The sequence below is a fragment of the Mirounga leonina genome, unplaced genomic scaffold (genome assembly GCF_011800145.1).
Source record: "Mirounga leonina isolate KUSES-001 unplaced genomic scaffold, KU_Mleo_1.0 Mir_115, whole genome shotgun sequence".
NCBI classification, from domain to species: Eukaryota; Metazoa; Chordata; class Mammalia; order Carnivora; family Phocidae; genus Mirounga; species Mirounga leonina.
In genome coordinates, this window is record NW_023270268.1 from 63,089,300 (window position 1) to 63,103,462 (window position 14,163).

Below are 14,163 nucleotides of genomic sequence, written 5' to 3' on the forward strand. Positions count from 1 at the left end.
TTCCTTCCTTCCTTCCTTCCTTCCTTCCTTCCTTCCTTCCTTCCTTCTTCCTTCCCCTTCCTTCCTTCCTTCCTTCTTCCTTCCCCTTCCTTCCTTCCTTCCTTTCTTCCTTCCTTCTTCCTTCCTTCCTTCATTTATTTTAAGTAGACTGCATGCCCAGCATGGAGCCCAACATGGGGCTCGAACTAACCACTGTGAGATCAAGACCTGAGCCAAGATCAATACCCAAGCTGAGATCAAGAGTCGGACACTCAACCAATTGAGCCACCCAGGTGCCCCAAGAATGGCATCTTCAGAATAATGTTAAGAACATAGTTGGTAAATATCTTTCCTTTCTAAAAAGACCCCTACACCTCTTGACACTTGTTTCCTTTTCTTTTCAGGTGACAAGAAAGTAGGGATAATTCTGAATTTTCCAAACATTCTCATCCTTAACTTAATCTCTTTGTTGTCTTCTTTTGCAAGAATATACAATCCTATACAATCCACCTCTTAGATTAGTAGACAAAGCTGTGAATTGTCCCCTAAATGCATATTCTACAGGAGGAAAGCATGGTACAATGGAATGGTTCTAAAGAAAAGGCACCAGGCGCCTGGGTGGCTCAGTTGGTTAAGCGACTGTCTTCAGCTCAGGTCATGATCCTGAAGTCCCGGGATTGAGTCCCACATTGGGCTCCCTGCTCAGCGGGGGGTCTACTTCTCCCTCTGACCCTCCCCCCTCTCATGCTCTATCTATTTCATTCTCTCTCAAATAAATAAAAATAAAATTTAAAAAAAAAGAAAAGGCACCATAAAACCAAGAGCATGTGATAGAGTTGCAACTCCATACTGTCAGCAAATCAGAAGTAATTTTCTACCTAAATCAGAGCTTAATTCATTAGCCCACATTAATTCACAAGTTCAATCCAATTTCTCAAAATGCAATAACACAATCTTCCAACCTAATTATCTTCATTGACAGTATTTTAAAGCATTTGCTAAGACACATTTCTTCCTTGTGTCAGACAGTATCAACTTCAAGTGAACAGCTTGGGTGGACTACATTTTGTCTAATTGCAAGGGGTTGACATTTTAGGAAACAATCATTTCTTGCAAGGGAGAAATTTTCCCCTGGATGGACACCAAAGGCTACCTTCCAATAAGTAAAGGTTGAAATGTATCTGTTTACAATTGTGTTCAGATTCTCAAGAACATCGTGTGTGTGTGTGTGTGTGTGTTGTGTACTTTTGACATTCTGTAGAATTGGAAATATTACAATATGAAGGACTTCTACAGTAATTTTAATCACTAAGAGAAGTTTAGGGATCAGAGAAGGAACTTTTAAAAACAGAACAACAAAAAGAGATCATTTGTAATGAAAATACCATCCCATCTCACTACCACTCAGAATAATGATGGATATTTCCCTAGAAACAATCACGAGAAAAGAATTGGTTTGTTTTGAAGGCATTTATTTCAATAGCTCATTTACTAAAACCCCCTGAATTTTAATCCAAAAACAGTACATTTCTATTTCCTTTTAATAATCAAAAGGGAAATCAACCCACATTTTTAAACAGTCATATTTTTTAAGACCCTTTACCGGGGGCAATATCTTTTAAAAGAATTTTTGATTGAACTTACAAGCAAAAATTAGTAAAAGGACAAAAAATACTTCTTATTCCTCAACTCAAGTTTAACTTTTATTTATTGCCTATCTTCTAAAAGTCATTCTGCCATTAGGCTTTTGCTTTGTGAGGTAGCCAGGTTTCTCCTAAAACTGTTCACTAAGCTCAGTTTAATTCATGCCCTGGGCCAATAACAAATCTACCTATCCAGCTGCAATACTTTAATAGCTTAAATTGCTAAAGTAAAAGTCATCCTTTACTCCTTTGAAAACCAGTTCTGGCAGTGTTAAAGTAAAGGAAACTAAATATGTAAAGAGCTTCAAATATGCAGCATTGAAATTCATGCGTCAGATGTAAACATTATAATACATAATGAAGGACAAGGCCCAAACTTCAGAATCCTATTTAGGCAATGGGATTACAGATATATGTTAAAAGATGGAGAGTCAATTAAGAAGCACATTATTTTGTTTTAAATCTGTTGTAAGGCATATATGAGCAAGAACAGACAGCACAGCTATTTAGCATTCATGAATCAAAAACCATAGAAGCCATGTTCAAACTCAGTGAACTTACCTTATAAACTTGTCCATATGTTCCATTTCCAACAAGTTCCACTAATTCAAAGATCCCTGCAGGGTCCTAAAAAAACAATAAACAAACAAAAATTCAAAATAACATTCCAGGCATTGTCTTAATCAAAAGCAAACACTTAAAATAAGCAAGTAAATAACAACTTTAGCTTTGGGGGCTCTCATGTGTTAGTATTAATTACTAATAAAATTTAAGTCAGCTGAAGCTATGCAACTAGTCAAAATCCACTTTGTTTCCATTTTACTCTTCTATGAGATGTGTTTAGATCAGACAAAAGGAGGTATGACTTCCACCAAAACCATAAAAAAGAATGAACACATTTATCGCTGCCACATGGAAATACACTTGCAGGTACATCAGGATAAAATGAAAGACCCATCATCCTGGGAGGGGATTCTAATTTTCCAGATCTTTCTCTTTGAAGCTTCTGAGCTGCCCATCCTGTTGAACACAATTAAGAAAGGGTTGTTTCTGTATTGTGGGGAAAGCGTACATAAGGTAGTCAACGGTTCCCAAGCGCCAGTGCAATCAACATAGCTGCCTCCCCCGAATGTTTTTCCTTGGCTTTACCTCCCCCTCTCTACAACACTGTCCCTGCAAAATCTGTTTCTGTGCCTGATCTTCAGATCCTGCACTACCTGCAGAAAGAGTCCCTGCAGGATTTTGAATACCAACTGAATTGGAGATTTATGCACATCTTGACCACCAAACAGGTATCTGCTAACACTCAGAGTCAGCTAACTCTTAGGGTGCTCAGTAAATGTCCAATAATTGCTGCTATTTATTACTGAATTCTTATCCCCTCAAATGGAAAAAAATATCAAAGCCTGTAAAATTCAACTCAGAAGCATACACCGACTCTGAACTCTACTGCTACCTCACTGGACAGAAATGGTTTCTTTAAGGGCGTAAATGAGGAATCACAAACCTAAGTGTCCACAGAGGCTAATCAAGTAACGTAACAGAATGAAGGGGGCCAGCTGGGGTCTGTGGCCACCTGGAGAAGCCATGCCTCCCTGCGGGGGTGGGGCTGGGGGTCACGTAGCTGGACCCACAGTTGTGATTACGTCCACCTCTGAGCACTATATTGCCTGGTCTAAAGTTCTCGTTTTGTTTTGTATGTTTCCAAGACGTCCTAATTTTTAAACGTTAGGCACTAACTCACTTAAAAAAAATACTCTGAGGGAGGGACAAATAAAAGACTGCAAAAGAGTCAACACTTTTATGAGATAATAAATTGTTAGGGTGACTGAGAGGCAGGGGAGGGAAAGCCTGGGCTTTGGATACAGACAGACCAGCTTTCCCTCGAGTGGCTGCACGATCAGAGGACAACCTGAGAGAACAACTAAGTCTCCGGGCAGATAAAATGGGGATGACACTTGCCCTTGCAGAGCTCTGATGAAGAGTCAGGAAGGGCCTAGCACCACACCCTGCACATAGCTGGCCATCTGCTCGGGTCTCATAGCAATCATTTTTCAGCTGAGGAACTGCACACGGCTAGTAGCATTTAAAGGGCGAAGGGCTGCTTCAGGGCTGCTATTCGTGGGGAAAGAGACAAATGAGTTCGATGTGACAAGTAAGAGTTCTTTAAAGCTACAGTCTTTAGGGGCGCCTGGGTGGCTCAGTAGGGTAAGCGTCCAACTCTTGATTTTGGCTCAGGTCATGATCCCGGGGTCCTGGGATCGGGCTCAGTCGGGAGTCAGCTTGTTTCCCTCTCTCTCTGCCCCTCCCCCTGCTTGCTCACTCGGTCTCTCAAATGAATAAATAAATCTTATAAATAAATAAATACATACATACATACATACATACATACATACATACATAAAGTTATGGTCTTTAGCAAACCAGGCCCAAGACAAGCCCTTTGCTGTGTGCCTTCGAAGATTCCGCAAAGAAAACAACAAAACCTCAACAGTTGAAGCCGTTTATCCCTGAGAAAGAATTGTCATCCATATAATCCATTGTTATAAAGCCAGGAGGGCAAAAAAACCCCACTCCAGACTCGACTTGGACCTCACAGCCCGAGAAGTCCGGAAGTTCCAGCTACACCCCCCGGGTCAGGGGGTGTGGACGACGTTCCCGATGGAACCGTGTGACAGGAACAACAGTGAGGCCCCGGAGCTCTGGCAACGGAGACCCCGTAGCTGAAAGACCACCTGGGAGGCCTCAGGATGGGAAGGAAAATGGTGTGTGTGAAACTGCTAGGCCATCAGAGCAGCAGGTTCTATTACAAACAGAATTAGAAAGAAATGAGGGAACAGGGGAAAAAAAAGCCCACAAATGGTGGCAGCTGCTGTTTGTTTCTAAGCTGTTCCCAGTAGTTTGTTTGCTCAGTGGTGTTTCTGCAACAAATTTTGAGAGAGGTTCTACATGTGCTCGAAATATCTCAATTGTGTTTTCAACATTAGTTTTTTTTTTCTTGACTAAGAAACAAAATTTGAACGAAAGACAGAAGCAGGACGGTGACTACCACCTGCTTTAAGGAGCCTAGGAAGCATGGTGGGGTGGGGGGGGTAGAAGGGGAGCACAGGAGCAGAAACAGGATGCGGAACTGAGACCAGCTTCTATGCCCAGGGGCCACCCTACTGTACGGACCCATCCTCAGGGCTGAGGTTTAATGGGCTGGTCTCAGGTAGAGCTGGGCAACTGACTTCTAGCTCTTTCCTTTCCTTGAACAGTCCACTAATGGGCCTATGGCTCAGCCCATTAGCGGACTGATGGCTCAGAACCAAGGAAGTACAATGCCGAGATTTTTGTTCCAACTGCTGGGAGATGGGGTCTTTCCGCTGGACACACACATCCAAGGGGCTCAAAAGCAAAGGTCAGAGTAACCAGAGTTGGATTGGTGACCCACCTTGGGTAGGCAACCAAACTGGAAACAATCATCAAATGAGGGTGGTTCCCCAGGAAATGGGACTCAGAATTGCGGAAATTTACAGAGGGAGTTTATTGGGGTGTGCCTCAGAATCAAGACCATTTGGGAGTGAAGGAAGAAGTATAGGACTGAGCAGAAGGAATGAGTTCAGCTGTGATGCAGTGGAACCAAAACTTCATCTGATCCCACAGGAGCTCCGGAGCTGGGGTGAACCTCCAAAATTATCATACCCTGAGGCATGGGGGCCTTTGCACCCCACCTCCGTTGACTAGTGATTGCATGCAGACTGTCCCCAGCCCAGAGGTTATGATCTTGTGTGAAGTGACACTCTTCTGCTAAGGACAATCCCCAGGTGAAAACAATCACTGGTTGTCTACACTCCCAGCGGGTGGACAATGAGTGCCTCAGGTGCAGAGAGGAGATCTGGGTTACACATCACAGCACCACTAGAAGCATCATGGCTAGAAATGAGTACCGGTTCGGAATTGGAAAAGAAGTCTATAAGCTTCTATCTTCTACAGAATGCTAACAGTAATAAGACAAAATGGCCCAATTAGAGTAATGGTATTTGCAAGGAGGTGGCTTTCTGAGACCCTAGAAAGCAGAAGGCAGAGATATTGTTCAGGGGCACTCGAACTAAGCACTGATCCTAAGCTTCCCTCTCCCCTACCCCCACTCCAAGTACCCGTAGAGCTGATGTTTGTGAATACTCCCTTCCACAAATGCAACTAATTGCTAGGTAGGCTCCTGGGGAATAGTGTGGTAGCTTGAACATGGTAAGCATTCATTCATCTGTTTTCTCCATGCTTGTAGGACTCTAACGTAATTTCTCCCAAGGGTCACCAATGACTCAATCTCTTATCTATAATGGTCTCTTCTCAGTCCCGTCCTGGTTGTTCCCTTTGAGGCATTTACATTGTCGAGCACCACCACTCTTGTTGAAATATTTCCCCTCCCTTGTCTTCCGGCGTACTGCCCAGTCTCTGTCAGAGACTCTGTTTCTTCCACCCAGACCTTAAAGGTAGGCTGACCCCAAAGTTCCAACCTCGTGCTGTTCACTAAGTGCTAATGAATTCATCTCCAAATGACCATTTTATTCATGTACTCCACTCCATTCATGCAACAGGCCTCACCTTCTCTTGCTGGGACTACTTAGTTTCAACCAATTCTTCCCTCCTTCACACTAACTTTCTAAAATAGACACAACACACCCTGCTTTAGAATCCTACACAATGTGGTTCAAACTGAAAGTCAAGGTCCTGTCTTGCTTAGGCCCAGTCTTCATTCCCAGTCTCATGTTCTATCATTTCTTACTATAACCAACCACCTCAAACCGCCTGCCATTTCCCTAACACACCACACAGGCTGGGTCTCTTTGCCTGGATTCAGGACGTCTGTCTGCCAAGATTATTCCTTCTACCATTCTCCACCAAGCAAGCCCATCCTTAAAAGCCCAGTATGCCACCTCCCGTGTGAAGCTTTTCTCAAATTAGCGCCACCAACTCTCTGCCTCCACAGCATGTTGTACATAGCTCTATGATAAGCATTTTCACCTAGTGCCATCCCCTCTTCCATTTCTTGCCCTCGATATATTACAATGCCCTGAAAGACAGGGACTGTAACATACTTATTTTACTATTTCCCAGCACTTAGCATGGTGTCCAACACATAACTAGACATAACGATTTACCGAATAAGGTTGATGTCCCACTCGCACCTCTCCACAACATGTGTAGAGGAAGCTGCAAAACAATGGGATCAGAATGTTGAGCCAAAGGTCTAGCAAAAGTACATCATTTCTTTTTCAATCTAGACAAACTGCCCCAGCCCCTACACCCCCTCTATCCCCCTTACCCCGCTTCCAGTTGCACAAAACCATCACATACATTAGCTCCTATGGGATTCCCAGCTCTAAAGAAAATGTATGAAGCCCATTGGTGTGAGCTGTGCTTCAGGTGCATTGAGAAGACAGGCTGTCAGGATGCGGCCACGTGCAATGCAACAAGATGATGTACCTAATAATCATGTTACAAAGACAGGAAAGCTAAGAGACAAGAATCAGCTTAACTCTCTCTCTCTCACGTTTGTTTAGCTACTCATAAAGCCAGAATGGGCGGCATGGAAGAAAGCTGCATACACCAAGGAAGAGAGAGCAAATCATTGACATTTACCAAAGTCAGGAATCCCTGTTGGCTATACATGCCTTTATTCAGATCTTAACCTTTGCCAGGAGATGGGGAAGAGAATTTAATTCTAAGGTAGAGTAGTTTACACTATTTCATAATGAAATATAACTACATATCAAAAGGCAAGCTGTTCCATAAAAGAAAATGTAACTTTTCAGCAAGTACTGAGCAAGGCAAATTTGGTTAACCACCATCATAAAGATCACAATAACAGCGCACACTTTAGGAGCGTTTATGTGCCAGGCACTGGTCTAAGCATTTTCCACGAAGAGGCCATTTCATTACTTCAATTATGTCAAGTGGATGCTATTGTTGTCTCTATTTTACAGATGAGGGCATCGAGGAACAGAGAGGGGAAGCAGGTGGTTGAGGTCACACCACCGATGGGTGGCTGAGCTAGGATGGGTGCCTGGCTGCTCAGGCCCCAAACGCTGGGCTTTTAACCGCTCGGTACTCTATCAGCTTCATGGAATCAGCATTCCCAGCCCTTGACTTACCACTTGTTAGCTCTGCTTTGAGTCTCGGTTTCTTCATCTTTAAAATGGGGATAATAGGGGCGCCTGGGTGGCTCAGTCGGTTAAGCGACTGCCTTCGGCTCAGGTCATGATCCTGGAGTCCCGGGATCGAGTCCCGCATCGGACTCCCTGCTCGGCGGGGAGTCTGCTTCTCCCTCTGACCCTCCCCCCTCTCATGTGCTCTCTCTCATTCTCTCTCTGTCAAATAAATAAATAAAATCTTAAAAAATAAATAAATAAATAAATAAAATGGGGATAATATTACCACCCTCCCAGGGTCACTGTGACAGCTCCAAAAATATCTAGACTATCTCAGGGCCTGACACATACTAGTATTTCAACAAACAGTAACCTCCTTCCTTCCTTTTTTGTTTCCTCTTTGGAAAAAAAAAAGATCATTTAACACACAAGGAATATGCCACAGAAAAATTCCACCTGTATTTCGTATATTTTCAACTAGCAAAGCCAATAAAAGAAAACCTATTGTCTTTTAACCAACACCACCATGTGCTTAGCAAACAGGGTCGGGTATTTATGGACAAACAGATGTCTCTTTAGAAATTACTGAGAAATTGGGAAGACGCAATAACTTTTTTGGGCTCCTGGGATGTTGGAATAAACTCTCTCTTCCATCAGCTGATGCCGTTCAGGCGGCATTGGCAGCTCAAGCCTGACTTCGCAGCAGAGTGCAGAGATTTAAGACGTAGGGGTTAATAGTCCCCCATCACTGAGTTATACTTTAATTCTTCCAAGCCCTCTGAATGACACTGGATTTATCAGAACACTAAATAATATCTCTAGACTAAATCCCAAAGATTGAAAACGACAAACCTAAACATATAGCTAGGATGACTACCTCCTTAGTATCATAAAAGATGATGTCTATTCTTCCCAGCCCTTCTCCCTTCTCTGAAATGAAATTAAGAGAGGGTTTGGGAGAGATTATGGCCAATGGCTTAGATTCCAGACATCCTTTCTCCCAAACTCCTCTCACAGACAGCCGTTCAGATCTTTCACTTGGGGTCACCGGTCCTTGGCGGGGTGAAATAGACCCCAAACAAGTATGAATAGCTGATCTGGCTCCCAGAATGACTGCCCACCCCCAGATTCCCTACTGACATCTGCCAAATGACTGTGCTTACTCTAAACTTACAGGCCTTGAAAAGACCAAAATGTTATTTCTCTTAGAACCATATTTAGCAGCTGTTTTGTTCGGTTTCAGCCCTAACTGACAAGCATATGCTTACAAAAGCAAAACAGCACAAAGAAAACAAAGAACAGTAGGAGAACTCTCCATATTCATCTTGAGCCTTCAGGCTTTTCAACACCATCGTTCTTCCAAAGTAAGCACAGTGCTGGGAAACATCGTACTGATGCAACATGGCCCGATGCTAGCCCATGCTGTGCTCACAGACAGGCAAGCTCCCTCATTTTTTACTGACCTTCCCTCCTTCCGATGTAGGGATCTGAGGAGCCAAAGGTTTTACCTTCCACAATGGGGTTTATTCAGTCCCTGAGTGCTACCCACACCCTTCACACCCAACTACTTTCCAAGGTAGAAGGACGGGTACACTGGCCCCTGCCTCCTGGTGCTTCCAATCTGATGAAGGAATAGACATGAGCCCATAACTACACGTACACAGTCATTAAATTACAATTAAATTATAGTGACAGGCAACATGCAGGAAAAAGGCAAGGTGCTCTCAGAGTATACACCTGGGAGATCTAGAATATAATCCAGACTTACCTTCATTAACATACTGCCCAAGCCAGCATCTCAAATAGAACAGGTAATTCATGTAAAAGAATATATTTAAAAATATAAAAATAAAACGATTGCTGAATTTTCTCATTTGATCATTTGTGCGGAACAAATTACATGATGCAGACCTATCAGACGATTTACACAAAAAAGTTAGGGTTCAATTTGGGATTCTACTCTTTGCCAGGGTTATCTGACCTCTCATATTCTGGTTTTCCCATCTGTGAAATGGGATCATCCCCCTTGGCCTGCTTTCCTGGCAAGGCTCCATCCTGCGTGCGAATGTGCTAGACACCTCCCTGGCTCCACGTGTCCAGTGTTGAGCTTTGGGAAGGGTGGTACTGATGGCAGGCTGACTCCAGGACACCATCTGCCCCCCTAGAGTTGGGCCTGGCTACATGGTATCAGTATCCAAAACTGGCTCCTGGCAGGGTCAGGACATGGTGCCAGCCAAGCATCAAGCAACCCTTTCCTTGATGATGGTGGCTTCTAGCCCACGGAATAGGGAGGCCAGAGCCTCCTCACCTCCTGCTTGGTTTGCTACCTGTTTCGTTCCACCTGCTACTGAGCAGCCATTGGTAGTGAAACAGCGTCCCACGCACCTTGCCCCTGATCACCTGCTCACTCCGGACTCTGCAGCTCCAGCCTGCTCTCACAAAGGCAGCCTTTAAAATTAGTTCCGCATGGCTCAGTCAGTTAAGCGTCTGCCTTTGGCTCAGGTCATGATCCTGGGGTCCTGGGATCAAGGCCCGCATCGGGCTCTCTGCTCAGCAGAGGAGTCTGCTTCTTCCTCTGCCCCTCCCTCCCATGCTCTCTCTCACTCTCTCAAATAAATAAATAAAATCTTTTAAAAATAAATGAATAAAAATCAAATAAAATTAGATCTGAAACCTGGCTCCTCAGAGTAATAGCTGCCAGACCGTAAGCTATAATGGTTATTATCACAGTCTCGGGGATAGACGATGGCCTAAATACTTTATATTTTTTTTCATATTTAATCCTTACAGCAACCATGGGGAGTACACGTTACAAACCCCCATTTTCAGATGATGAAACTAAGGCTTCCAGGAGTTAAGTAACTTACCCCAAGTTAAATAGTATGTGGTGGAGACAGCAGCTAAGACCAGGCAGTCACATGAGGAGAAAAATGCCTCCTATGAGGATTGTCCTGAGCCCCCAGAAACAACATATGAAAAGCAGTTAGCACAATGCACAGTAATGCTTCATAAATACAAGCCCCTGATATTATTATTGCCATCGCTGCTAGTATTATTAAAAGTTGCCCAAGGTGACAGCGTTGGTTAGTAGTAGAGGTGGGAGTCAAATCCAGATATTTTGAATGCAAGTCTGTCATTACTCACTTTTCTACAAATGGCCAATGCTGAAATTAACTTGGGGTTACAGGGATGGTCAAGACCTTGCGGTTTAACAATGGAGCCAGAGAAGGGCCAGTGACCTCCAACCGGGTAGTGCGACCAGCCAAGCAGCTGGGAACCAGAAGTAAAATGTGCCAGGTTTTGCTCAGTGCTCCTGCCTTCCCATCAGAGCCTGGAAGGACTTAGAACATTAACTTGGATATTTATTCTGATTTCGGTAGACTGGTTGCTTGAATCCTTTGTCAACTGCTGGGATTCACCAGCCAGCTCTTCTCACACTTCCTGATGCAGAGATCCTGAGCCGTGCCCACAGACCAGCCTGTGCACACATGCAATGCACAAAGCCCACTTCTCTGTTCAGAGACTATTTCCAACTTATCTGCTGTCAGGGAAAGACATACTAACTCCATAAAGCAGATTGAGAAATTTCTCCAGGATACTAAGCCAAAACGCAGATTTTTAGACAAAGATGGGGTCTCCACCTTCCAGAACTTTCCTTAACTCTCCCACAGTCTGTTTAAGCTCAAACATGGTAAAAAGGTCAGTATGTATGTAAGGGCCCCTACCCTGGTCCCTTCCCTCCCATCATAGGTTGTCCCAGAGATCATACAGCTGTTTGGGGAAATGTACCATACAGCATACAGAGACACGCAAACGTGAGATCTCTCTAGGCCTGTTAGGGCAGAGTAACTTCCCAGTATTTGCAGCAACATGAGGTCAAAATTATGGGAACCAGACTAGCAAAGATTTGGGCATTTTGCCTTTTCGAAGATGCTTAGATTAAAAAAAAAAAAAGGATAGCATTTGCAGCAGATGGACTTTAAAGACAAGAACTGATTACCTAAATAATTAAGTAAGAAATATTAGGAAACCATCCAAGGTTCCATTTTGGGAAGAAGAGCCTTAACCCTTCCCCCAAAGGTATTCACTTATCACCTGTTTCCAACAGACCAATGACACATATTTGCCTGAAAGCATTTTCAGCACTTCTCCCAACACCTAGGGGCAACCATATAGTTGACAACAGACCCTCTCTAAGGGGTGAGGAGGCTAATATTGGCTAGATGGATCCCCTATTACTCTTCTACTTCTGAAGAGGAGTGGGATGGCCAAGAGCCACATAGGAACAGACAAGAGCCCACCAACACGTACCTGGGGCAGGGGCCTGTCACCTGGCAGATGATTGTAATGAGCCCATCCCAGTCCATCACTTGGTGTCATCACTAATGGTACAGATGGCTGGCTAGTTAATACCAACTCTTACACAGATTAGTGTAACAGGGCTTCACTGGTGTCTGATCTATTTTTTTTCCTTCAAGGCTTTTGTCCCTATGGCTAGGCTAGCATAAAGAATATACAAGTTTGTCTGTTTGTCTGTCTGTCTGTTTGTTTTACAAGGCAGATAATTTTTTGAATGGGGTTTTTTCAAGGATCTAAAAAATTTTTTGCCAGTTTCAAGAAGCTAAATATAAATTTCTCTGTCCCTCCAGGCTTCCAAAGGTGTTGGATTTCCATTGTCAGGTAAGTCTGGGAACACTGAGTCTAAAAGATTAGCAATTTAGGGGTGCCTGGGTGGCTCAGTCGGTTAAGCATCTGATTCTTGGTTTCAGCTCAGGTCATGACCTCAGGATTGTGAGATGGGCCCCACGTCCGGCTCCACGCTCAGTGCGAAGTCTGCTTGAAATTCTTTCCCCTCCTTATCCCTCCTGCTCTGTCCCTCACCCTGCTTGCATTCATTCTCACTCTCTCACTCTCAAATAAATGAATAAATAAATAAAAATCTTAAAAGATTAGAATTTAACTCACTCTTTACTGCATAGCCTCTCAAAGCCTTTAACGTGTTAATGTTCCCTGTGAATCTCCAAGAGAGGGCAAAGCTTTCCACATTTCCTAAACCTGTTTGGCTATGGAACACTGTTTAAGGAAATTGTGTCTCTCTAAGCACTGGTGTTCTGTGGAGCACAGGATAGAAGATGATAAGGTATAGAGCAATCTTTCCCTTCTCATACCCACTTAACCAAAGCTTGCATCTTACCTTACTATAGCAGGGCCTGCTCAATCACCCAATGTTCATTCTCCCATTGTTCCTTAGTAACAAAAATTCCAATTTTATTTGGGAAACCAATGCATCCAAGTCAAAAACTACATGTCCCCAGCCCAGCGGTTATGATCTTGCGTGAAGTGACACTCTTCTGCTAAGGACAATCCCCAGGTGAGAACAATCACTGGTTGCCTACACTCCCAGCGGGTGGACAATGAGTGCCTCAGGTGCAGAGAGGAGATCTGGGTTACACATCACAGCACCACTAGAAGCATCATGGCCAGAAATGAGTACCGGTTCGGAATTGGAAAAGAAGTCTATAAGCTTCTATCTTCTACAGAATGCTAACAGTAATAAGACAAAATGGCCCAATTAGAGTAATGGTATTTGCAAGGAGGGGGCTTTCTGAGACCCTAGAAAGCAGAAGGCAGAGATATTGTTCAGGGGCACTCGAACTAAGCACTGATCCTAAGCTTCCCTCTCCCCTACCACTGAAGCTAGAAGTGAATATGTGACTAAGTTCTGGCCAATGTTATGTAAGCAGAATTATTGTGTAGGAATTTCAGACAGGTTGCTTAAATGGAGTTGACTTAGCTGAGAGAAAGCCTCTTTTGTCTTCCACCTTCCGCCTTCAGCTGCCTGGAATGTAGATGTGATGGCCAGAGCCCTGCAGCCATTTCTGACCCTAAGGTGATTTTAAGGCTTGAAGCCTTTTGCTAGGTTGTTACAGCAGAACAATAAAATAATCCTAAGCCTCTGATGACCATGGAACTACCATATATCACTGCTCTGCTATGTCTGGACCTCCCTGTCACGAGAGAGAAAATTTCTAGCTTCCTCAGCCTACTAATATTTTAGGTTTTCTGTTTGATGCAACTGAATTCCAACTGATTTGCTTGAATTTTACCATTCAGATATTTTTATTTATTTATGTTTAACAGTCCTTCTTTAAAGTACTCCTCTCCATTAGCCTTTTGATCTTTGATAGAGATGACAGTCATTACAGTTCAACAAATATTCCAGTTCTCCTGCTGGTATGTTATATGATATCAACTCCCCCCCAATACACACTCTTTAAGTTGGGTGTGACCACATGATTTGCTTTTGCCAATACAATGTGAGTGAAAGTGATGTGTCACTTTCAGATGGAATATGTGAGTGTTGTATAAAATACTGTGGTGACAATGGAAGCACACATGGACATGAA

At 43.5% G+C, this 14,163-nt stretch overlaps 1 protein-coding gene across 9 annotated transcripts in view; it reads right to left on the reverse strand.

Moving 5' to 3' along the window:
* Positions 1 to 14,163, reverse strand: part of TNIK (TRAF2 and NCK interacting kinase) — a 384,684-nt gene that overhangs the window by 298,523 nt on the left and 71,998 nt on the right. For all 9 annotated transcript variants that reach the window (XM_034998906.1, XM_034998896.1, XM_034998868.1 and 6 more), the window contains exon 2: positions 2,184 to 2,249. In XM_034998906.1, the coding sequence (XP_034854797.1) occupies positions 2,184 to 2,249 (66 nt within the window). The remainder of the gene's footprint in view (positions 1 to 2,183; positions 2,250 to 14,163) is intronic.